At 41.8% G+C, this 26714-nt stretch overlaps 1 protein-coding gene across 2 annotated transcripts in view; it reads left to right on the plus strand.

The window, feature by feature from the left end:
* The window catches only part of ADGRA1 (adhesion G protein-coupled receptor A1), a 313459-nt gene that overhangs the window by 262924 nt on the left and 23821 nt on the right, over positions 1-26714 (plus strand). For both annotated transcript variants that reach the window (XM_081189457.1, XM_081189458.1), the window contains one exon: positions 6972-7117. In XM_081189457.1, coding sequence (XP_081045583.1) covers positions 6972-7117 — 146 coding nt within the window. The remainder of the gene's footprint in view (positions 1-6971; positions 7118-26714) is intronic.

A 26714-nucleotide genomic window follows, 5' to 3' on the forward strand; every position in this document is an offset into this window, starting at 1 on the left:
GGCTTCATGTCTGTGTTAATCCATGGGAAAACTCAATTGACATTTGCTCCCACTGAGCACTAAAGAGCAGGTTTTGGACATGCCTGGACATGGGGTTTTTAAGCATGGACCTGTGCCTGAAAAGAGTGGGGGGAGCTAAGTGTGGATAAGCCCTGAGTCCTGGATCAAATTAAGTCTTGCACTCCCATCATCACTCTTCAAAAACAAACTGTTAAGGAGGAAAGCAGACTGGATCCTTGTAATCACATGTAGGTTTCCTACATGTAAGGAGCTTATTTTTCGTGGAGGACCATGTTGTGGAATCCCTTCACCTATATAGCCCAAAGCGGTATGCTATTGGAAAAGCTCTACCACTTGATTACTCATACTGTATTATATCCACTAGCTTTCTGTGATGATTTATTAAGCAACAAGACTTCACATAGGGAAATATATTGGGAAGGGCTGTAGCACAGTGGTACAGCCACTGCTTTGCATTCAGACGTTGCCAGGTCTGATCCCAAGTATCTCCAGGCATGGCTAGGAAAGACTTCTTTCTGAAACTCCAGAAAGCAGCTGCCAGTCACTGAAGACAATACCAAGCTAGACGGGCCAATGGTCTGAGGCTGCACATGCCATTGGGCTTGTCTGCCTGACACTTTTATCTCTGCTGGATCGCGGTTTTAATTTGCAATGGTTTGCTCTGCACTGGGGCTTAACCATCTTCTGTTTTTCAAATCGCTCCCAAACAGAACAGGACTGTAGCAATGAATCACCTCATTTTGAACAGGCCACTGGCAGATTTTTTTTATTTTTTATTTTTTTGTTCTTGCAGTAGTTTATCTGCCACCCTTGTGGAAAATTCTTCTCTACAGATTGTTTCGTACGATTAAAGTCCCATGAGAATTGTGCAATTGCATAAAACTAACAGCAGAACTGTGCACTAATGCAGAACAAGCAAAATATCCGACCACCACTTCATTTTGCAGCGAGTGAAAAACTGAAAGTACCTGTCGGTACACAGTTTCCTTACATACCATACAGATTGGGAAAAGGCAACAGTGGGAGAGGCAGGAAAAAGCACAAAGGCAAACTTAGCATATACACTCACTATCCATGATAGCTGAATGGTGAGGTTGACTCAAGCATCAAGCTCCATATCTATAAGCTTTGGCTTGTTTTTGCAAGTAGTACAGTACAGGCACTGTAGGCAATCTCCTGGTTAAACTAATTTCAACCCAACTCTGACAGCTAGACACACTGTCTACCCCATAGGCTTTTTTTCTTATTTCAAAAGAGTTTGATGTGTTGCAGTGCTAGACATCAGCAAATAGCTTGTCCTTAAAAAGAAGAAGTTAGGATTGATACTATATTGGCCTTTGGAGACATGTGTGATTAAAGTCATATTTTATGGTTTAGGTTTCAGTAATGCTGTTTCAATGGTATGCATTGTAAGTTTCAAATTGAATTTGGATCATATCTGTGAGCAGTCTTGAGGTATCCTTGGAGATGAGAGGTTGGGTAGGAGAAACTTGTTCATTTGTTTGTTAGACATGAAAGCAGACAATAGCCATATGTTTGCATGCTTTAATAGGTAGAATGAACATAGGAGCATTGCTAGATCTGTCCACCTATCTTGTCTAGAGTTCTGCTTTCCACAGAAGCTATATACTTTTTGGAAGCCATAAGGCAGAAAAGCAATAATAACTCTTCTTCGTTGTTTGTCCCCAGCAATCTGTCTCTGAACCTGGAAGCCCTGTTTAGCTATCATGGCAATTTAACCTCTGTGTTTATTCTATTTCTTTTTTTAAAAGCTTTCTAAGCTAGTGGCCATTACCAGTAATTCTAAATGTCTAGTCTTCCTTGTAGGCATTCAGGATTAAGGGGTTTTTCCTGAAGACTGTATTCTTAATAGAAGGTCTATCCAATAAAGGCGGTAACAAACATTTGTTTTGTTATGGCACTTTTAGAGGATCCATGAATTGTCTTATGGAGGGCTGGAGGGCCTCTGGGCCTCCAGAGCTTTCACCAGACCCAGTCAGCATCACCAAATGATCAGGGATGATGGGAGATGTGGAGGGCCAGATTCTTCCTACCCTTATTCCAATGGACACCCTATGGCAGGGTGTCAGGGAACTGCCATCAGTGCAGGCGGGAGAGAGCAAAAGCCAAATGGATTATAGAGAGCCTCCAGGGATCGTGGGAAGTAGCTCCTCTTCAACGGAGGAGAGTAAACGCGGCTCCAGTGGAGAGGAGGTGCAGGAGTCGGAAGTGGCGAGGCGGTCCCAGGACTCCTTGCCTGGGAGAAACGGGGAGGGAAGGGGTCCTCCGCTGCCCACGCCCTCTTTGTGCAGAAAGCATTCGCGCAGAGAGGGGAGGCGCAGATTGGGCGTCAAGAAGCTGCTTTGCTGGGGAAAGTTTAGGAGCCGCCCACTCACGGATTCTGCCAGCGATTGAGTCAGCCACGGGAGAGTGGCGCTCCGGACAGATAAAGTTTATTTTGGCAGCAAAGCCAAGACTTCACAGCCAAGTAGGGAGATATGCTTGCTCCCGAGCAACCCCTTGGAAACATAACACAGGGAATGAAGTATTTGTCCTAACCAATGTCAGCATCCCACTTTCAAAAGAGCATCACTGACTAGACCCATCATAGAGCTTTCACTGCCACACGTGATTCTGTTCTTGCTGCAGGCTGTACATCAAATAACTCTAGGTAGCATTAGCCACAAGTTAGGAACATATACCAGCTGACAGTACAGTATTATTCTCTTTCATTTCTTTCCGTTTCTTTTCCCATCATGGAAATTCCCTGTGTTTTGCCATGGGGAGGGAACGGGGCTACTATGAATAAGCTGACCCAGTGTATGAACTTTGTGCTGATCTCTAACAAAATATCTGCCTCGCACCCCTTCCCTCCCAAAAGGAGAAAACTTAACAGAATGCTAGCAAGTCCATACTGTATTATAGATTTGTGTTCTTGAGCTCTTCCTCAATACTTTCAAAGTTACATATGTTTTTGAACCATATCACTCTAAAAATCAGAATTTAGGACATCAAGGTAGGCCAGCTAGGTTGTGTGCATTAATCCTCCAGCTGCTTCCTGGAAGTGACTGTTGCAACTAGGCTTGTTCCTAGTTTTAGCTGCCTTCTGGACAGCTCCCCTGCTGCACAGCTGCTCTCTTTTTGTCTTTGTTACTTGTTGGAAGCTTTCTCTTCTGATCAGTGCTCTGCCTGCCATTTCTTCATAAAACCTTACTGGCTTATCTTGTGCTTTCCCCTCCTTCACCAGACTCTGAACAAGTGGGAGTCAGAGATAGTAGGATTTAAAACAAGGCAATTTAATTCACCGAGGAAATGTGCCAGTTTAAATCAGTGGCTCAAATCAAGTTTCTGGCTTTATAATTCATACATTTGCAATTAAAGTGTATCCATTTGCCAGCTATATAGACCCTTTTTACTACCCAGCAGCATATTCCAAAATATCTGATCGTGCTGCTTACATTGCCTTTTGTACAATATAATTTATATCTGCTTACAGGAGCAATTGTCAAGTTAAGGACCCCCCCCCCACCTGAATTCACATCTATTGAAATTTAAGGGGGGAATTCATCAGGTGAAGACATTCCCTCCCCCCCCCCCAATTTTTTTTGGTGGATTTTAGCTGTTTTATTATTTTTAACACTGGCAGCTTTTAGGGGTTTGCATTTCCTCCTACTGACAATGTTTAATGCTGTTTGCTATTTTGGATGGGGAAGCTTTTTTTTAATCTATAGATTTGTATAATAGAGGGGTTGGTTACTGATGTGCTACCTCCATTGTTAGACTAATAGATCTGTAGAACTGTATACTCAGAAGGGACTCCAGGGGACATCTAGTCCAACCCCCTGCAATGCCAAAGTCACAGCTAAAGACTCTCTGAGAGGTGTCCGTCCAGCCTCTGTTTGAAAACCTCCATGAAGGAGAATACACCACCTTCTAATGGAGTCCATTCCCCTGTCAAACAGCTCTACCAAAAAGTTCTTCCTGATGTTTAGTGGGAATCTCCTTTCTTGTAATTTGAATCCATTGGTTTGGGGCCTACCCTCTGGAGCAGCAGAAAACAAGCTTGAGATATTTGAAGATGGATATCATGTCACTATCATATTTCAGTCTCTCTTTTTTAAAAAAAAATCCAGGATAAACATACCCATATCTCTCAACCATGCCTCATAAGGCTTGGTTTCCAGACCCTTTATCATCTTGGTTGCCCTCATCTGCACAGATTCCTAGACTGTGGTGCCCAGAACTGGACACAGTTCTCCAGGTGGGGTACCACTGGAGACAGTATGCTTCTGAATGCCAGTTGCTGGAAGCCACAGGAGATGAGAATGCTGCTGTGCTCAGGGCTTGTGTGCTTTCCATCTGGTTGGGCACTCTGAGAACAAGATGCTGGCCTAAAATAATAATAATAATAATAATAATAATAATAATAATAATAATAATAATAATAATAATATATTTATACCCCACCCATCTGGCTGAGTTTCCCCAGCCACTCTGGGCGGCTCCCAATCAAATGTTAAAAACAGTACAGCATTAAATATTAAAAACTTCCCTGAACAGGGCTGCCTTCAGATGTCTTTTAAAGATAGGATAGCTGCTTATTTCCTTCACTTCTGAAGGAAGGGTGTTCCATAGGGTGGGCGCCACTACCGAGAAGGCCCTCTGTCTGGTTCCCTGTAACCTCACTTCTCACAATGAGGGAACCGCCAGAAGGCCCTCGGCGCTGGACCTCAGCGTCCGGGCAGAATGATGGGGGTGGAGACGCTCCTTCAGGTATACAGGACCGAGGCCGTTTAGGGCTTTCAAGGTCAGCACCAACACTTTGAACTGTGCTCGGAAACATACTGGGAGCCAATGCAGATCTCTCAGGACCGGTGTTATGTGGTCCCGGTGGCCACAGATGAGCCACTAACCTGCAACCAGCAGGTTTATCTGTAACTGTGTGTGTGGCTTTATAACCATATTTACTATGTTGTATTTTTTGAGTCACCTACAGTCTTCAACATACTTGCTACAGAAATTTCCACAATTATTATTAATTAATTAATCCGCCAAAATGCTTCCCATCTCACCTTATTTTCACAGCAGTGGTCCTGCTCCTGTAATTGCTTTGCCTGGCAGTTGCTACCAACCACTATTTTTATTAACTTTTTTTTAACCCAAATGGTAACTTGCCATGATATTACATGATGATGTAGCATCATGGTAAATGAGTCCTCTGGGTGAAAAAAAAAGGAAGAAATGTGGTTTTCAGTGGCTGGCAAGTTTCCTCTGGCTCTACCACACATGTCTGAAAATCCCCAAAGTGACTCTGCAGAAGCGGTGGCAAAATTTGAGAGGGAACCATTTTGGACCAGCCTTATTTTTGTGCTGGTTTCACATTCAAAAGTCATGTCCCCCTGCCTCCTATTCATTTTTTTACATAGAAAACCAGACTTTAACTCAGTATGTTTGATAAAGTCATGAGTGTTGTAGACTCTTGCGTGTTACTCTTTCATTCAGATATATTAACTCAGATTATTTTTTGTGAGATTGCAAAGTTAAAGTGCTTAATTAGAGAACAATCATTACTGGATTTATTAAGGATTGGAAATTTCCTGTGGGCTTTCTGCGTAAAAGAGAAAATGAACTTGTAAAATCTGGATTTGAAGACTGAAAAAATACTGGTTTATAGAAGATAGAATGGTTGGATCTTAAGGTGTGACTACTATATTTAGCTGCGTGACAGAGAGCTAGAAGTCCTTTTATTCTGCTTTATCTTTCTCTAATCTTTTTTCACTCTTTCTCTTACTTTCTGTTTCTTTAAGCTTGTCTTTTCTCCTTTCTGCCTTTTTTTTACACTAGTATATTATAAAAAGATACTTTGCAAGGGGAATGTATTTCTGTATATCTCTGAATAAGTATAAATTATAAAAAATACTATTTTGAAGGCATTTTATGGGGCTGAAATATTCCAAAATATGATTTAAATAACAACATCTAGTTTTTAAGAACTAAAAATATATATCATTGATTTTTTTCCACCCTGGTGGACGTGGAGAAGAGTCAGTGAACTGGGCAACAAAGGCCATGTACCAGACCAACAGTTCTAGTTGGTAATTTGTTGCTGTGTAGGCCTGGGAAAGATTGAGGATGTGCCACTCCAACTTTCCAGCAGGCTAAATTGAATGTTAATAGTATAAAACTACAGAAGGAGCTTGCTTTTTCATTGACCCTATACATTTAATTTGCATTACATGCAGCATAATTAGCAAAACAGTAGCAGGTCCATTATCCGCTTGCCAGCAAAGCTTAGCGAATCAATTCAAGTTTAATTCAAGAGGCTTAAATTCAAACATGAACTGTGCCCATGAAGGGAGTAGTTTTCACAGTCATGTTTCTGAGTGGTTGTAAAATCTATTATCCTCTACAAAAGGTGATAGCCCTCTCATGGATATATCCACAGGGTCCTGGGGGAGCGTTATCTCCTGTGTCCACCCAACCTTTCCTTTTTTCTGCGATAGAACACAGCAAGAAAAGGGCCTGTGCAGGTTGCATATGCAGAAAGAGATGTCATTTACGAGAAGACTATTACGAGCCATCAGCATGGGTTGCATGTGACCTCTGAAACTTTATCTGACTGTTAAGCTGGGAAAGCTCCAATGAAGTAACAATGATATAATTTTTTAAAAGTGTCCCAAGCTGAGCTTGTACTTGCCCTTCTCCATAAGAAAACGCCTAATGAAACTTTGCTCATTTTGTGTGTTCTGTTTGATAAAAAAAACCTTACTTATTTTCTCAGGTGTGGGCAATTATGAATCAGGGGAAAGCAAATAAGTTATTAAAGCTACCACAAAATCATTTCGCTTTGCAAATGTTCCAGCATGCTTGTATATATATGTGCAACAGAATGATGTCTTATTTTTGCATCCATTTGTTGATTCTTCTTAACTGACAATGTTTCATTGTAGGTTGGCATAGTATTGCATTATTCTACACTCTCTACAATGCTGTGGATTGGAGTGACTGCAAGGAATATTTATAAGCAAGTCACGAAAAAGCCTCAGACCGCCCAAAACAGTGACCAGCCTTCTTATCCAAAGCAGCCATTGCTCAGGTATGGATCATTATAAGTGCTGTAAGATACACTCCACAGCTTTAAGCTTTGAATCCTTCAGATCAAACCTAAACATGCAATGTTTCCTGTATCTCTGGAAATTGTGGAAATATTTCCAAACCTTGATATGTTGTTATTTTTTCAAAACTTGCACCAAATATGTAGAATATATCCTCTTTCTGTGTAGTCCATCTGGTCATGAGATGACTTCAGGCATGTATCTGTTATACCTACAGCCACATTATTCTCGCTGCATAAAAGCAATGTGTCTTATATCATATTGTTTGAAATAAGCAGAAATGTGCGGTTCAGGCATATATCTGTGTGAGCATATCTGTGTGGAGGAGCAAGGCGCGCGCACACACACACCTCGTAGACTTTGGTGCAGTAACAGAAACTTCTTGCCATCTGGGAGACAAAATGTAATTGGTGGCTTGTCCACACTTACCTTTTGTCCCACCTTTTGTCCCACCCTTCACAGTCACAAGCCTGCATTTTAAAGCTCCTTGTCCAAGCAATACCTGTTTTTGCTCCAAATCTTTCCCTGCAAAACCTCACTCTTTAAAGTTGAATCGGAGCAAACAGCTATTTGGGGTTTTGCATGGATTGCTGTTTGCTCCAATTCAGGTGTAAAGAGCTGTAAAGAGACTGAGCTGGAGAAAGCTCCAGAGCATCAAGACACTCAGACATGGAGCCTGAAAATGCAGACTATGCCTGGAATGAGCAGAGGAAACGTAAGTGTGGATAAGCCCCAAGTAACCACTTGTTTCGGTGGTGGCAATTAGTAAGGAAGTCTATGTCTAGCTTGAATGTCAGGCCTTGTGCTCACCTGTTTCATCTTCACACCACCCACTCCCTCCTCCCTTTTCAATGCATTGCTGCCATTATTATTGTCATTGTCATCCTGCCTTTACTCCAAAAGGAACCCACAGAGTATTCGGTTAGCAATAGTTCCCGCTTATGTCCAAACTAGAAAACTCTGGTTCAGAACAAGGCAAGATCCTAAGCCATTTTTTGAATTGGTTTAAGATCCAGCTTGTTCCAAGACCGCAACCATGGTTTCCTGGTCCATTGTTTCCATAACTGGAAACAAAGCTTGACTGAATCAACTGCAGCATGCTGAGAAGAGAGGTGGGAAGGAGCGGTACAACTTGAGGTTTTCATTTGCTTATAGAGTACTTTCTCTGGCTAGTTAAGAGCTCCATTGAATGGCTACTGGAACAAGTTAATGCCAACAGGTCTATTTCAAGGTAATGGACTTGATTATTGCAGCTATTGTATCAGGATTTGGGGAGAGCTTTCAGCATAACCAGAATTTGGACAGAGAGCCCAGCGCTGTCTGCACCATTTGGCAATTTCCCAATAACTATAAATGTAGGCAGATTCAATACAGCATGCCCACCTCTGCAAAAAAAAATAAATGATCCCAACTGACATTCTACCTTGAGGACGTGCAATCTGCTCTATGACCATATAATATTTATATAAAAATTCTCTATTCAGAGATGCACATGGAACAATCTGTATTTAGTTACATCATTGGTTATCTGCTGCTTAAAATACTTTCTAAGTTCATTACAAGGCCTTTAAAATCAGTCTAATGGAAGAAGAAAAAAGTAACGTTCAGTAGAAGCCCTGAGTGCTCCATCTGAAATGAGAAGCAATGTTTTTCCTGAGAACCAGAGTTACTCAATTTGCGATTCATTATAATGTTCCCCACTCAGTAGTTCATGGTAAAATGAATAATTGCCAGTTTCACATGCCACAGTAAGGTTATTAAAGTAGCAGATTATTTCAGGTTGCAAAGACCCAGCAAACCGTGTTCACCAAATTCAGTTCCTGTTAGAGTTGAAAATATAGTTTTATGGAAAAGATAGCTCCAATTAGATTTCTTTGTAACTATCATTTTGTAAGTTTGGGCCACAACAATAAATCAGCATGGTAACAATGCAGCACTATTTTTGAAGTACCACAACTTGAAAGTAATGGTTTAATACCTGTCTAAAATTATTCTGGTATTTTTTCTAACTATGGACATAATTAGCATCAGAGGCACAACCCCAGAAGTATCTAATATAATTCAATAATGCTAACTATTACTGCTAACTAAGCCAAACAATATCAAATAATCTTTTTCATTTCACACAGAAAATGGGCATATAATGTGGAAAATTTAAATATCCTTAAAGCACTAGAATGTTTAAATATCCTTAAATCACTTGTTGGAAGCTGCCCAGAAGTAGCTGGGCAACCCAGTCAGATGGGTGTGGTACAATACAACAACTATGACAACACAACAACAATATTAACTACTACTACTACTACTACTACTACTACTACTACCATGACTTCTCTTTCAGATTATACGTAGAATTAAATGGTTTTCCAGCTTCCAGGTGGATGTTTTTATAACATAATATTGCTATAAGGGACATATGGATTTTTTGTGATTCTGTAAATAATATTGTTGCAGGCAATTAAGCAATCAACTTTCCTTTTAAGATAATTTTAAAAGCTACATTTTTTTTTACAAAGAAACATTGAATCAGGAGAATTGCAGGAATATAGAAATGTGCTGTTGTCAGTTTCAAATGTAGGTGAGGAGGTGTCTCTGTAGAAAGTGCTTCTACAAATGTGTGAGCAATTGCTACATATAGTTGAATGAACAGCAGGGTTTAAGATTTCTGTTTCTGTGCTTGTATTTATATTTATATTTATATTTATTAGGTCTCTACATACAACAACCATAATATTTCAAGGAATCAAAGGTAGATTACTTTAGAAGCCTCTGAGTTATAATTAAAAAATATAGATCCATGCGGAGAAAATATTCTTAGAAAGCTGTGTCAGAAAATATGAAAAGATTGGCCAGGGTTGGTTGTCCTTCATCTTATAATACTAGCCAGTGTTGCTCTATATTTGTCGTTTCTAAGCTGGTCTCTGCAGTATAATTTTTATTGCTTCCACTAGCTTATTATTATATGGGCCCTGTAACATCTGACTTAATCTGTTCCTTGTTAAATTGTGATCGTAATAAAGGCGTCTGCTTTATAGTGCAGTGCTTTATAATATGAAATTAAATAACATAGATTTAATTTTTGCCCAATTTGTACTTTAAGATGTGTTTTCATTTGCCCTTTGATGAAATTAGCCAGTACTTCTTGACTGGCTAGCTTTTCCCCCCTCATGAGTTTCATTGGATGCTTAAATAACAATAGTTTTCCAAATACATAATGTGATTTATGGTGGATTCAACTAACCCAGCATGTTAGTGGAAACCACTGCAAGGACTCCAGCTAGCATGGTGTGGTTTCTCCACTCTCTTCCCCCTATACACCCCCCAATCCTTTCTGGGGGGTAGGTAGAACCCCCTGAACAGAGTGGAGAGGGTGTACTTACACTAACTGAACGATCAGAAAACTGTGTCCTTCCATTCAGTCTGAGTTGCCTAAAAGGTAGTCTCACCATAAGAAGAGATAACTTGAAGTTGGTTGATGGGCAATGAGCTGCAAGAAGTCAAAACTGTGCCTTAATTTCTGAAAATATGCTTAGGAATACTCAGCATGTCTTTGCAAGGGAATTGCCAAGAATCTATTGGCACTTAGAAACCATTCAGATGACCAAAGTACCTTCAGAGAAGCATCTGTATCAATTTATAAACCAAAGAGTATTTTACTAAATTAGTTACAATTTTGTGGTAGAACATGTGGTAAGAGGAGATGAGAAAAAATACATTTGTAATATTTGATTTGAAATTAATGGAATTTGGTTGGTGTTGAGCACTTCTGGATGACCTGTTTATTGAGCATCCATCCTGATTTGTTTGCAGAGAGGTTAGATGACGTCAAAGCAAATACACTTTCCAATGTATTTCAGCCATTTTGTTATCTCAAAAAAAATGTTTGAGGGCACTGAATTTGTGACTTTCCAATCAAATGTAACTGCACAACTTGAAATTGTTGGTATGTGATTGAATCCCACCCCAATATGTTGTTGTTGTTGTTTAGTCGTTTAGTCGTGTCCGACTCTTCGTGACCCCATGGACCAGAGCACGCCAGGCACTTCTGTCTTCCACTGCCTCCCGCAGTTTGGTCAAACTCATGCTGGTAGCTTCGAGAACACTATCCAACCATCTCATCCTCTGTCGTCCCCTTCTCCTTGTGCCCTCCATCTTTCCCAACATCAGGGTCTTTTCCAGGGAGTCTTCTCTTCTCATGAGGTGGCCAAAGTATTGGAGCCTCAGCTTCACGACCTGTCCTTCCAGTGAGTACTCAGGGCTGATTTCCTTAAGAATGGATAGGTTTGTTCTTCTTGCAGTCCATGGGACTCTCAAGAGTCTCCTCCAGCACCATAATTCAAAAGCATCCATTCTTCGGCGATTAGCCTTCTTTATGGTACAGCTCTCACTTCCATACATCACTACTGGGGAAACCATAGCTTTTACTATACGGACCTTTGTTGGCAAGGTGATGTCTCTACTTTTTAAGATGCTGTCTAGGTTTGTCATTGCTTTTCTCCCAAGAAGCAGGCGTCTTTTAATTTCATGGCTGCTGTCACCATCTGCAGTGACCATGGAGCTCAAGAATGTAAAATCTCTCACTGCCTCCATTTCTTCCCCTTCTATTTGCCAGGAGGTGATGGGACAGTGGCCATGATCTTCGTTTTTTTGATGTTGAGCTTCAGACCATATTTTGTGCTCTCCTCTTTCACCCTCAATAAAAGGTTCTTTAATTCCTCCTCACTTTCTGCCATCAAGGTTGTGTCATCTGCGTATCTGAGGTTGTTGATATTTCTTCCGGCAATCTTAATTCTGGCTAGGGATTCATCCAGCCCAGCCTTTTGCATGATGAATTCTGCATATAAGTTAAACAAGCAGGGAGACAATATACAGCCTTGTCGTACTCCTTTCCCAATTTTGAACCAATCAGTTGTTCCATATCCAGTTCTAACTGTGGCTTCTTGTCCCACATAGAGATTTCTCAGCAGACAGATGAGGTGATCAGGCACTCCCACTTCTTTAAGAACTTGCCATAGTTTGCTGTGGTCGACATAGTCAAAGGCTTTTGCATAGTCAATGAAGCAGAAGTAGATGTCTTTCTGGAACTCTCTAGCTTTCTCCATAATCCAGCGCATGTTTGCAATTTGGTCTCTAGTTCCTCTGCCTCTTCTAAATCGAGCTTGCACTTCTGGGAGTTCTTGGTCCACATACTGCTTGAGCCTTCCTTGTAGAATTTTAAGCATAACCTTGCTAGCGTGTGAAATGAGTGCAATTGTGCGGTAGTTGGAGCATTCTTTGCCACTGCCCTTCTTTGGGATTGGGATGTAAACTGATCTTCTCCAATCCTCTGGCCACTGCTGAGTTTTCCAAATTTGCTGGCATATTGAGTGTAGCACCTTAACAGCATCATCTTTTAAAATTTTAAATAGTTCAGCTGGAATACCATCACTTCCACTGGCCTTGTTATTTGTTATTTGGCCTTGTTATAACCCCAGTATAGCACCAGTCTAAAAGCACCCATTGTCTAGGGTTGAGGTTGTTCTAGGAATTATTGCTATGTATTTAGAGAACCAACTTCAGGATTCAATAATATTGAGCCTTAGTTGATACGTGACAAAGACATTCACAGCCGCCAGTTGCAAATTTGGGCCAGGCAACAACATTCATGGTTTCCAGCATTGTGGTTTGTTCAATGTAGTTCAGTAGTTCAATCAACAGTTTATTTTCCAAAGCCTACTGTGTTCTCCTCAAGTGAGAGGCTATAAGGAAAAAATAATTCCAATGTTCCAGGTTACATAGGTTTCCAGGAAAAAATCCTTAGTTTCAAGAATATCTTCCCTCTTAGAGTGGTGAATAATTGAAGCCTCATAGTGCAGAGCAAATATCTATGGTTGGATAATTAATGCTCTATCATCAATACAAAAGCAAAACAGGAAATATAACTTATGTCTCTGATGTTAATTCAGATGCTTCTCATCATAACCAATGAACACTTTAAATGAGCTCCTCGCTTGTGACAGTAATTGTGATGTGTATTTTTAGACCATTTTGAATTGTGCTGCAATTAGTGTAATTCATTAATGAACAATAGACATTTTACTAATTCTTATACATTTGCAGGCTTGCATGTTCTCGAATAGCAGAAGTCATTATAAGGACACAGTTTATAATAGCTGCTTCTAGACATAATTCTCCGACTTTGAGCAACCCTTCTAACATTTGGATTGAAATATAAAATACTTGCCAAGGAATTTGAGCTGAAGAATCATGCGGCCTTTTGAATATTTGCTACAAAGCTTGAACCAGAGGACAATCAATTAAAAATTATAGCATTCCACAAATAGCTGTTTGAATGCTCTTTTTTCTGTGTTCTTGGCATCACAAATCAGTATATTAAACAAAAAGTGTCAGTTATGGGAAAAGATTAAATACAGTATAATAAATTGTATTTTCTGACACTTTGTACGATGGAACTAAACTTTCAGTAGTTTGGTTTAAAGGTATTTGCAATCTGGTTACAATGATATAAACAGCTGCCTTATAGTGACCTCATTTGAACAGCATGGTAAACCAAACTATATCTTACAGGGATTGCATGAATGTTCAGGCTCCCAGAGAGGAACATGCAAACACTTTGCTCCTCCACAAATGTTTTTAGTGCCATACCACAATGAGCTAAACCAAAGTTTGGCTTATTATGTCGTTCGAACCTCAGCTTGTGGTTAAGCTCTCTCCTCACTAACCCCAAAGAACAAACTACTGTCTGTAAGATTATTCAGAGGCTAAGAAAGTGCACCAGAGCTAGCTCATGTAGAGAGAGATAGCTGGAATCCAAAATGAAACCAGATTCCTGTGTGCTAGAACTGACCAGAAAACATTATGTGGACTTCTGAACATTAATAACACCGAGACATATCCAGAACTGCCTATTCTGACTGGAAGATAGCTCTCGGTGTTTTCATGCAGGGGTCTTTGCCATTCTTGCTGGGAGAGATCCTTTAGCTGAAGATTGCATAGGAAGGAAAGGTGATATTGTTGAACTCTGAATTCAAGTTCATGGATTCTATGTAACCAATTGGTTAACATAGCACTTCATTTCAACTGTTACTGCACATAAACATAGAAATATCAAGATGACCCCAAATATGCTCCTCTCAAACTGCATTCTTACACTATCAGATTGAAATACTAAAACAAGGGCTGAAACAAAATGCTCCTACAGATTCTCTTCAAAATCCTCTGTGATTTTGATGTCGAATGTTCATCAAATATTCAGTGTTATTTTAGGTCTAAATCCAGCTTCATGTGAGCATGGTTCTGCCTGCCCTTTATCTACTGCCCCTTGAAGCCACTCACGCTCTCCCTCCTCAATCTCTTCTGGAGGTTCCCCCAATGCTCCAGAGCAAACATTAGGGGTGCTGCAAGAAGAAGAGGACCTGAAAGTCCTGTCCTGTGAGTGGAACTTCATAGCACTTTTTAAAGTGCTACTTATGCTGGCAGCAATAGTCCAGTTAACTCATCCCTGGCTTCAAGGCCCCTTCTCATCCATCTCTTGGATAAAGGAATTAGTTGACTGGCAGCATGAGAAACCTCCCTTTTCCCAATGAACTGAACCAAACCTCAGCCTTCAAAGCAAGCAGATAAGCTTATATGATCTCCTGTTACAGCTCACACCAATTAGTCCCACAGTTATATTGACTACCAAGAAGGCTTTTACATGGCTTCTAGGACATTTCCGCCATTTTGTTCTATAGACTGACTCGGGTTTCTAACCATGGTCTGTCAGGAGGGGCCAAAAAACAAAGCCTCATTTGGCTCCCTCCAAGGGATAGCTGCCACAGCATTGCATTTTCACCATACTCTTTAGTTATGCACCACTTCTGCCTTATACTGTAGTATCTGACCTGACTTGACACAGAATGCTGAGATATAGCAATCTTCCAGCTCACTGAAGACTTATGGGCGCCTGTGGATTTTTGAGTTGCTCTAAAATAGTTGCATTAAATTTAATTGAATTAAACTATGCCACCCCAAATGGATGTGTGTATTGCCACAAGTCTGCTTTAGCAAAAGGTAGCCTGCGTGGTCACCTGAGATTTTATATGTTTTAATCAAAATGTTTACCAAGAAGTTTTCTTATATGTTTCAACTGCTTTGTTGACTATTTCAGAGGACATTTGCAAATATAATTTGAGCTGTGAGGGCATGGAAAAATACTTGCCTACTTGCACTTGTTCTCAGGTTGACTTCTGGAAATCCTATTTATGCCTTTAACTGTTATTGCTCCTGAATTGCTAAAATAATATCTATCTTAAATGGGTTGTATTTGTCTTTTGGCAAGTCAGTCTCTTTAAGCTTTGCTTTTCGAAACAATAATCTCCCTAAAGCAGTTATTATGATTTTGGATGAAATAAAGTACTTGGCTTACTTGAAATGCATTAGAAAAAAAATATTCACAACATTTTCACATTCAAATTCTTGCTTCATTGTAGCCTTCCTGCCCCTCCTTTCCTCTGTGATGTATTTTATTACGTAACCAGCTTCTGACAAATCTAAAGTGTGCCAAATCTGCCTGCAGTCTTTTGGAGACATTTTGAGTCTAGTGAAAACTGGCATCTAGTCCTCCAGGTATTTAGATTCAGGTGTTGCACTGATGTGGAGCTAGAAATACACATGCAGTTCCTTCATGCACATATTATTTATTTGAATTCAGAAGCTCTATATGGACAAAAAAGCAGCAGCAGCAACCAACATGCTAGAGATGGTTCACTACAGATGTATAAATAACCCTTTCAACTTCCTTTTGAAATCCCAAAAGCACAACTTAAAACAATTTAAATAACCAGTACTCCACAAAATCAGATAATCATTCACCACAGCACTACTGGCTGAGTCCAATGTTCTGGCTTTTCTGTCATTTCTTCTCTGGAATGGCAATAGTAGATGTGTTCACTAAAGAAAAATCCCATTTAATTTGTAGGAAGCAGCATGCTTAGAGCTGCACATTTTGTCAAATGATAGTAGCAATTTCTCATTTAGAGTAGAAATTAGGCCTTTTCCCTTTCAAAACCCAAGTGTCTTTGAAAGCTGCTGAGAGCTAATTCATATGTTATAGAGGATTTGAGCACAGCTTTCAGTTGGTGTGAGAGCCACAAGTTCTACTTTATGCACTATAGAAATATGGGGGAGGAATGCCCAAGTGGTTCATTGCTACCGTCAGACCTCTCACCTGTTAATTTTGGGTTTCGCGGATTTGATACATTAACTTAATGCAGTTATTCAGTGGGTTTTTTTTAAAAAAAGGCTACAGTGTTTCATAATGACTGGAATATGTGTTAGGAAGGAAACACTTCTTATCCTCGCCCTTTTGTTGCCATTATTAACTTTGCTTTCTAGAGACACAAAGTTCTTAGAGGAGCATAATTACACTTGGAGGGCAGGGAGGGAAATTAACTCTCTTCCTGCTTATGTCTTGGATCCCGAATGCCCTGTGTTAAGTTGTGGGTGAACATATCAGACCACACAGCGATTCTTCAAACAGCTCTTGTTTATTCACAGGCCAAAACAGAACTGAACTGAAGGGTTAAGCCAGCCTGCTTATATAGAGCTCCACTAGAATGCAACAGTAACCAATTTATGTAACTATCCAATCACTGAACATCACTTTCGATCCCTTATTTGCATATGTGGACCTGAACTATCTACAGTATCTCCCTGCTGGCCCAGGGTGAGAACTTCAGTACATAACACCCTGGAACTCGGACGTTTTGGCTCCCGAACACCGCAAACCTGGAAGTGATTATTCCAGTCTGCAAATGTTCTTTTGGAACCCAAACATCCGACGGGGCTTCCACAGCTACTGATTGGCTGCAGGAGCTTCCTATAAGGGGGTATAAGATGGGGAAGAAGAAGGAGAGGGGGAAATGAGCAGAGGGGAGCATCATCAACATACAGCCTGTGTTCCTTGCTCCCCTCTCGACACAATCCTCTGCTTTCTGCTTTCTTCCTCTTCTCTTAAAACAGGACTCTCACAAAATAATAGCCCCCTTATGACGAAAGGCCTGTCTGACAAGAGAGGCAAGGTATGAGCTTTGAGAGCTTCCTATAAAAGGCAAAGGTGGTCAGAATGCTCCCTGGGGAAGAATTAAAGGGGAACTTGCAAGGCTATGTGCTTGGTATAGTAGGCAGGTAAAAGAATTCCTTACCTGAGTTTCTAATAGCACTGCAGTTATTGCTTCAGTGATTATAAGGCATGAATGACCTGCAAAAATAGGGCTGCCTCCTCCTGTTCCTTTGGGAATGTTCGGCAGTGAACAGGAGGAAAAAGGGGTGGCAGGTCAAGGGTCTCCCACTTCTTTGCCTCGTTCATCCATCATTGGCGTCTCCCATCCATTAATTTGAGAATGATGAATGGAGGAAATGGGGAAGGTGGTGTAGGGCTAAGGAACAAGCTGGAGTCCTCTTCCCGGAGCATCCCCACCCTGCTCATCACTTTTGAAAGATTTTGCCTGCTTTTGAATATTCACCTGCTGGATACTGTCTTGGCTATCAGAATGATACATTTCCTGTTGTTGGACTGCACTACCAAAAGGGGGAGCAATGACTTCATTCAGCCAAAGCCATTTGGAGCTTATTTTTCTTGATGTCTGTTAAAGAGATGCTGCTTTGCAAGTGTTCCTCCCAGCATGATTTAGCTTCCATTGAAGAACAATGGACGTCTGTAGTTCGGATTCATGCGAAGCTTGGGCTATTTCTGGATGCATAGGGTCCAAAAGAAATGAGTAATGCTTCTTATGAGTCACAGTATGTGCTCATAAGCCTGACTAATAGTGTCAAATTGAGATTTTGAAGCTATTGTAGCCACACACACACACACACACACACACACACACACACACACACAAGCTACCTGAGGGACTGGCCTTTTCTCCCGGCTCTTGCCCAAAACACGCAAACAGAGGCTTTTGGAAGTAAGAAGTAGATCTTTATTCAGGCAAATGACGGAACAGGCTTGTCAGCAGGAGATACAATTCAGGAGTTCTGGAGCAGGGTTAAGATATTCAGAACTGGATGGAAGCAGTGAAGATGTTTCAACAAGTTTCCCTGCCGCTCCCACCAAGCTTTTAAATATAAGGCATGGCATGCTCATTCGCAAGCCTTATGGAAATACGCAGTTGCAAGCATGCACTGCACACATGCTTATGAGTCTGCTCCCATCTGCAAAGGCTCCTGTTGAGTTGCTGTCACCTCCTGTTCAGCCTCCCTCCATGGCTGATCAAAGTGCTCCTCAGCCTCCGCTGGGGCTCCTCCTCAGGATGGTTGGAGGGAAAGGTGGCATCCTTGCTCTCCGTTCCAAACTGACTGCAGTTGGAGTAGAAAAGGGAGACTCACCTCCTCTGTTTCCTTCTCCACCCCCATCAGCCTGCGAACCCAAGCCTTATCCCAACAGCATTGTGGCAGCAATTCTGTGTAATCTCCCCACACTTTTTGTTTGTTTGTTCACACACCAGTGGAATTAATGGGAATATCTCATAGACAAGGCTTGAACTTTCCCAACACTGCAGCTTCCTTTCCTGCATTTTCATGAAATGGTAGCAGGCAGGCTTTCCAGTTTCAGCACTTCTGAATATTCTGCCGATTTGCAAGAAGACAAGCCAGTTTACCAGGAAGATGCATTCTAGCAAATGTTGGCTGCTCACCTGAAAGAGAAGGAAAATGCAAAACCCGTTGTAAGCATCATTTCCCAAAATTGCCTTTGGTGTACAAGGGATCATCCTGGTACCTCGTGAAAATATACTGAAAGTGACATGAATGAATGGTGTCCATTCTTCCACGCTATCTCTTACTTACCGTATTTTTTGCTCTATAAGACTCACTTTTCCCCTCCTAAAAAGTAGGGGGAAATGTTTGTGCATCTTATGGAGCGAATGCAGGCTGCACAGCTATCTCAGAAGCCAGAACAGCAAGAGGGATTGCTGCTTTCACTTGCTGTTCTGGCTTCTGAGATTCCGAATATTTTTTTTTCTTGTTTTCCTCCTCCAAAAACTAGGTGCGTCTTGTGGTCTGGTGCGTCTTATAGAGCAAAAAATACGGTATTTCCTTCACACGCTCCTTCATTACACTACTCTTTTCTGGTTCTTGGTTTTGAGTTTGCTTCTTCTCTCTTGCAATGCATCCTGCCCTCATCATCTTCTGGGTGTCTAGGAAACAGCTGTGGTTAGTAGTGGTTTATGGGAGCTTATAGAAGGAGGCATTTGGGCCTTCCGACTTCGCTATCCATAAGGGTGCTGTAAAAGGATGGTGTTATTTAATGCATTGTAGTTCAGGAGCTTTGCAGACAGTACCTCTGACTTTCTCACACATTCCACTTCCCCATCTGGGCTTCCACTGTTATGTAGTGCTTATCTGAAGCACTTCCAACTGTGCATGTAAAATGCATAATTGCAAAATGCACATATAATTTTTGCCTGTTTTTGTTTCCTTTGGTTTCCCCCACCCCTTAGTATCCTTAATTACTTGCAGTTTAGAGCACTTTGTAGACTGATGTTCATAGCAAAAGACATGTAAATCTTTTTCTTTAATATCCATAGCTCTGAATATCACTCCATTCAACTGGTCCAGGTTGTTCTGCTTACAGAAAATTGCCTGGAAGCACCTTGGGATTTGTTTGGAAACCTCTCCCTCAACCCAACCCAACCCACAGTCTCTGTCCAGTGACACTGAATTTCAAGCTTGAACTGTTCCTGGGATTCTCCATGTATTCTGTTTATTGAGCATCTACCTTGGACCACCCCAACCCCATACATTAAAAGCACTGCTATTCCACTTTGACAGTGATAGTGTGTCTCCAAATGACCCCGGAAACTGAACAACAGTCCCCACACTGATTAACAATCAACCCCTCTTCCCAAGGAACTATAACTCTGCGAGGGGAACAGAGGTGTCCAAACAATTCTTAGCACCCTTAACAAACTACAGTTCCCAGAATGCAAAATGTTAAAGTGCATTAGATATATTGTGCGAGTGCATCCCTGACTTGCTTGCACAAAGCTTACTTAGAAGTTAGGCATGTTCTTCTTTATTGAACTGTCATTCTCCTTTGTTTGCAAGGATCTCTCATTCGTTTGGAAGGGCCTTCTGATTTTTGATCCTGCAGTTTTAAAAACAACAACATGTTAGGTGCTTTAAAAAACTAAAAAAAAACTTGCTTTGACCAAAACTGCTTGTTTATGTATGATCCGAAGGGATGCAGGGTTTTGAACATCAGTAAGTTGGAGTGGGTATAGCGGTAATGAAATCCACTTACCTAAATAGAGTACTTGGGACGTAGATAAAATTGTGATTAAAAGTAATTGCTGGGAGGAGCAACATCCTTGCAGATTCACACTCAATTTCATTTTGATGATGTGCTTAACTTTTAGAATTTGTTCATTAGTGACTTTTGTGTGTGATTTCAGAAACAATAGTCGTAGGCTCACACTACTGCATGGAGTCCAATGAGTCTTTATTTGGCTTTAAAACACACAGAGAGAGGGGGAGAGATATCTATCTATCATCTATCTATCTATCTATCTATCTATCTATCTATCTATCTATCTATCTATCTGGCTGGGAAAGGGGTGGGGGGTGGGGAGAGGCTACTTAACCCTTTCTTCTTTCAGTTAGAAATTCATCTCCCATGTCTTGTGTACTACCCATATGGCAGACCCTCCAAGTGTCCCTATTTTTGAGGGACAAACCCAGATTTACAGAATCCATCTTGGTTTCTGATTTGATCCCGGAATGTCCCACTTTTCCTTAGTACGTCCCTATTTTCATTGGAGGGTATGCCATAGGGGGGAATTGTGGGGGAGAGACAGGAAAAGGGTTAAGCAGCCCTGCTCTGGGCACTCCTCCTTCACTCAGACTTGCAGCCTGCCCAGCCTGCTTGAGTTTTGAAAAATGCTAAATGAAAGAATCACCAGAGTCTGAATAACATATAGTTTAAGCCACAGTAGGAAGATTTCTGTGGCATACACAGAGAGCCTGTGTGGTTTCTATAGGCAGCATGTGCAATTTTTTAAAGTTGCAAAACATATAATTTTCAGTTTAAGTTTCACATTATAATGAAGACTCTTATAGGGGGAATTGTGCATGTGTAGAATCAAGGAGATCGGTAGTGTTATACACTATGGTCAGAGCAGGTATAATTTGAACCTCCTTATTACAGGCTGCTTTCCCTTATAGTTCCTATTTTTGATTGAGCCAGCTGGTACGTTTAGAGAAATGAACCAGTATTATATATATGTTACGTGTTAAGCTATAATTTTCTTTCATGCATAATAACCTATTTTTTATAATGCAAATGACAAATTTCATGGTGGTACATTAAATTTCCTAGGCACGTAACTTTAATGTCAGTATCAATCACACTTTATGTAACTATGCAATGATTTTGCATGTGAAGAGAGGGTGGGTAGAGATTTTGCAAACAATCTCTTTTGTTGAGAGCTGTACCTCTATGACCATTCTTTTTCCTCTTTCTAAAAAAAAGAATGGTAGAAAAACAACTTTAGGTATCATTTTAAAAATTTATTTTTGGTTTTATCACATCCGTTATCTTCAGAAATAAATTAAATTGATGAGATTTTTAATTGCTACCATGAGAAACACCTTAAAATGAAAGCATACTGCTTTGAAAAATAAAAAATATTAGAAATAAATATATAAATTATATAAAGGGTGAGTTGAATTCACAGGTGGGCAACCTACAACCAGGGAACTGCATGTGGCTTCAGTCTCTTCTTTCACAGCCTCCCAACACTTCCTGAAACTGCTCCATTCTTCCAATCTGAGTTCCTTTCTTCCTGTCCTTTCTGGTTGTAAGATTTGCTGAATATAAGTCGTTCCCCCCCCCCAGCTGTCCGAGAACAAATTGGTAGGCTTTTGCACTCTCTTTCTCATATATGTAATCAACACACACATTCTCTCTGGCACAGGAATTACTTTCATGTGCTTTCAGAATAGTACTTATATTGCTGTGTTATATTAAAATGCTCTGTATACAGAGTAACCCCATAAATTCCAGTGGGGCTTTCTTCTGAGTAGACCTGCATAAGATTTGGAATTCTATGCAGAATTCTAGATTACATCAGGACACATTTGTCTCTGGCTTCACTCACCTTCAGTCTGTCCACTGGTGGCATCCAACCCCTGAGAGATCTATCCTTTAAATTAGATGTGGGCTGCTGCTGAAGATTCAGAAATTTCAGCTGGTACAGGATTTAGTGGCTAGGTTGCTCACCGGTGTAAGACCGTTAGAGCATATAACAACAATACTGACCCATCTGCTCCGGCTGCCAATTCATTCACGGGCCCAATTCAAGTGCTGGTTTTGACCTATAAAGCTTTAAACGGCTCAGGACCGCAATACCTCAAGGACTGCCTCTCCCCATATGAACCAGCCCAGACCCTGCAGTCACCATCTAAGAGCCTTCTTTGTATGTGGGCCACAAGAGGCCCAGAGGTTGGCAACACGAGAATGGGCCTTTTCTGTGGTGGCTCCCTGCTTATGGAATGCTTTCTCCAGGGAGGCTTGCCTGGTGTTTTCATTATGCATCTTTAGGCACCTGGCCAAAAAACATGCATCTTCTCCCCAGCCTTTGGCTGTAGTCTTTTAAAACTGGGCGGGGTGGAGCGGTGTTGTTGTTTATTACTGTGTTGCATAGTTCTGTGTTTTTAAATTGTAAACCACTGAGTGATCCTTGGATGAAGTAGGATAGAAATTTAAAAAATAAATATTCAGGCAAAAGTTGCTTTTATCCTTACAATTCTCGCACTTCTGTACTAGTAGTCTAGTGGAACAATAAATGAATGAATAGGTACATGAACAAAAAGTAGGTGGGATCCAAAGGGGTTTGAATGTGTGTGCATGTGTGTATACACATGTTCTGTGTGTGCACGCACACACACACACACAGCGCTCTCCAGAACTGCTTTTTGAATTCCTGTGACTTTCCACAGCTATTTGGTAACTAGCAAACAAAAACCTTTTTCAAATACAACAAAGCACTTGCTGGCATTTACTTTAACAGTTTGCCCTTTGAAAACCTCTTGACTACTTATAGCACGGGTGTTAAATGAATATAAAATTGAAGGGCAAAACACTCAAGTCAGCAGATGGCCAGAGACCACAGCCATAATTTTTCACTGGAAAGTGAAATGGTGGCTTTGCTGCGGTTTTGCAAGATTCCAAAGCAGGACCAAACTGGTTTGCAGTTCTGTTTTGTAGGGAGTGCTTCAGCCACAGTTTCCTGGTTCGGGCATCATGGAGAAATTGAGGTTTGACAAATCTGGAAGTGTCCTTTGCATCTGGACAAGAGAAAGGAGAAGGGCTTGTTGCTCATTCCTCCCTCAATAGAATTCAGTTGTTGAGTCAGGAACATTGTTTCTGAATTTCTCCAGTATCTCAATGATTCATTTCTATACTTGGGTGTTTCATTTGTTCCATATGCCCATATTTTGTTCTTAGGGTGAAGACAGATACATATTCTAAAGTGTGGCAGAAGTGGTTTCTAATATGCATTTTCAGCTCTGAGCAGAAATGTATATCTATTTTATTTACTTATAATTAAATTTGTATCTCGCCCTTCCTCCCACAGGAGCCCAGGATGGCTTGTTCCTCAGGATGTAGTAGTGGTGGTTGGTGGACCTTGGACCTGGGATGCCAATTAGATGGGACCAGTGGGCAGTTAAAAGGCAGCACACGTAACTGTTAACAATGGCTGCCCTAAACATCCAGGTCTGTGGGGAAAGATTATTTCCCTCCTCCAGGTTATTCACTTCCAGGACTACTTCCCAGAATATGGAATAAGTTGGACTAGAGTCTAGGACAGGGGTCTGCAACCTTTAAGACAAAAAGAGCCACTTGGACCCATTTCCGAAGGGGAAAAAAACTGGGAGCCGCAAAACCATTGCGACATTTAAAACAAATATATCTCCGGAGCCGCAATCTGACAGCGGGCGGGAAGGTGACATCGGGACGGTGTGTGACTAACGCACGCACCGCCCCCATGCGACGTCACAGCCAGTACAGCGCCCGCCACAGTGGGGAGTCTCGGGGCTCACAATGCGCCTCCTCCCCTCGCTAGTATCCGCCCCGGAGCCGCGGCAAAGGTGTAAAAGAGCCACATGCGGCTCCGGAGCCGCAGGTTGCAGACCCATGGTCTAGGACAGTGTTTCCCAAACGTTTTTGGGCAACGGCACACCTGCTTACCAGAAAAAAATCTCGCGGCACACCACCATTAAAGCCCCGCCCCCGTGACGTCAGCGCGCAGCGTCACGCCGGGAGGGACGCACAAAAATGAAAGTTTTTTCCCTCCCCCTTGCCGGGGTGGGAGGAGGCAGCAGAGCGAGGGCAGCTGAGGCGGCGGCGGCAGCTGAGGCGGCGGCGGCTGCGATAGCGGGCGGAGGAGGAGCCGTCGCCGGGAGTTGCTGCTGCTGCTGTTGCTGCTGCTGCCCGGACATGCCGGCCTCCTCCTCCTCCGCTGTCTCGCGCTCCTCCCTTTTGCGCGCGCTGCCCCGCCGCTCGGCAAGACCACCGCGGAGCCGCCCCGGCTCGACGCGGATCCTCCCTGCCGCCTCTCGCCGCCGCCTCTCGCCCGCCTCCCTCCCACGGCACACCAGCCGGTGTCTCACGGCACACTAGTGTGCCGCGGAACACCGGTTGGGAAACACTGGTCTAGGAGAACAGGGCTGAAATCACCACCCATGAAACTCACTGTGAGACCTTGGGCCAGACACTGATTGGCCAGATAATGGAAGGTTGACAGAAATGACTGCAGCAGTTCAAATGATAGACTTGGGAGTGTGCAGGAAACAGAAAACAGTGTTGGTTTGTTTTTTTATTATTGAGGGAAACTTTCGATTCCTTCCCCCTCCTCTTTAAACTCCATGTGATGGGGCAGTGCCCCAGTTGTCCTAAGTAACCAGCCTCCACTGGGGTACAGTAAATGTGAGTCACAACCACTTTAAATGCATGTTTTTCTTTAATAGAGGGTTGTTGTTTTTCTCCATTGAATTCCATTTAATAACAAAGTCATTCTCTTAGTGGTTGCGTAAGATTGACACAGTGATATATTGCGAGCTGTGACTTAAAGGATGTGAGTTTAAGGGCACAAAACCTATTATTAGCATTATTTTTGCATGTTTTGTTTTCCATTCCAAAATGCCATTGTATTAAATAGGCAATTTAGGAATTTCTTGCCTTGATGGGGGTAGATAGGTTAATGGTTCTTTTCTCCTCACTTGAAAGCAAAAGGACATCGTGATGGTTATTGACTTTCTCAAGGTGTACTAATGCCTGATGATGCAGCAGCTGCTGAGCTGGAGCTGCAATTGAATTTTAGATAACTCTGTATTGCTGTAGCTAAATTTCTAGGAGAAAAAGTACCAATTGCCTACATTAAGAATCTCAACCATTCCACTGTTAGAAATTAGCATTTTGAACAGAACTGGAATGTTCTTGTGATTCCCAAGAAACAGAAAGATTATATTATTATTATTTAGGTAATACAGCTTGCATGTCAGAGATTTTGTGTGAATGTCTGGAGGCAGTTGGGAGGTGGGTGGTGGCTAGCAGATTGAGATTGAATCCCAACAAGACTAAAGTACTGTTTCTGGGGGAAGGGGCAGGCAGGTGTGGGGGACTCCCTGGTCCTGAACTGTGCCCTTGAAGGACTAGGTTCGCAGCCTGTGAGTCATTTTGGACTCACAGCTGTCCATGGAGGCACAGGTCATGTCTGTGTCAAGGACAACTGTCTACCAGCTCCATTTGGTATGCCAGCTGAGACCATATCTGCCTGCACACTGTCTCACCAGAGTGATACATGTGCTTGTTATCTCCCACTTGAACTACAGCAATGCGCTCCATATGGGGCTTCTTTTGAAGGTGACTCGGAAACCACAACTAATCCAGAATGTGGCTGCCAGACTAGTGGCAGGGAGCACCCACTGGAACCATATAACACTGCTTTCAAATGATCTACATTGGCTCCCAGTACGTTTCCGAGCACAATTCAAACTGTTGGTGCTGACCTTTAAAGCCATAAAACGGCTTTGGCCCTACATTCCTGAAAGAGCGGCTCCATCTCCATCATTTAGCCTGGAGATTTAGCTCCTAGGGCCTTCTGGCAGTTCCCTCACTGATAAAAGTGAGGTTACAGAGAACCAGGCAGAGGGCCTTCTCAGTGGTGGCACCCGCCCTGTGGAATGCCCTCCCATCAGATGTCAAGGACGTAAACAACTATGTGACTTTTAGAAGACATCTGAAGGCAGCCCTGCATAGGGAAGTTTTTAATGTTTTATTGTGTTTTCATTTGTTGGAAGCCACCCAGATTAGCTAGGGGAACCCAGTCAGATGGGCAGTATATAAACAATAAATTATTACAGTGGTACCTCGGGTTAAGTACTTAATTCGTTCCAGAGGTCCGTTCTTAACCTGAAACTGTTCTTAACCTGAGGTACCACTTTAGCTAATGGGGCCTCCTGCTGCTGCCGCGCTGCTGGAGCACGATTTCTGTTCTCATCCTGAAGCAAAGTTCTTAACCCAAGGTACTATTT

Source organism: Podarcis bocagei (assembly GCF_964188305.1).
Source record: "Podarcis bocagei genome assembly, chromosome: 4".
Lineage (NCBI taxonomy): Eukaryota > Metazoa > Chordata > Lepidosauria > Squamata > Lacertidae > Podarcis > Podarcis bocagei.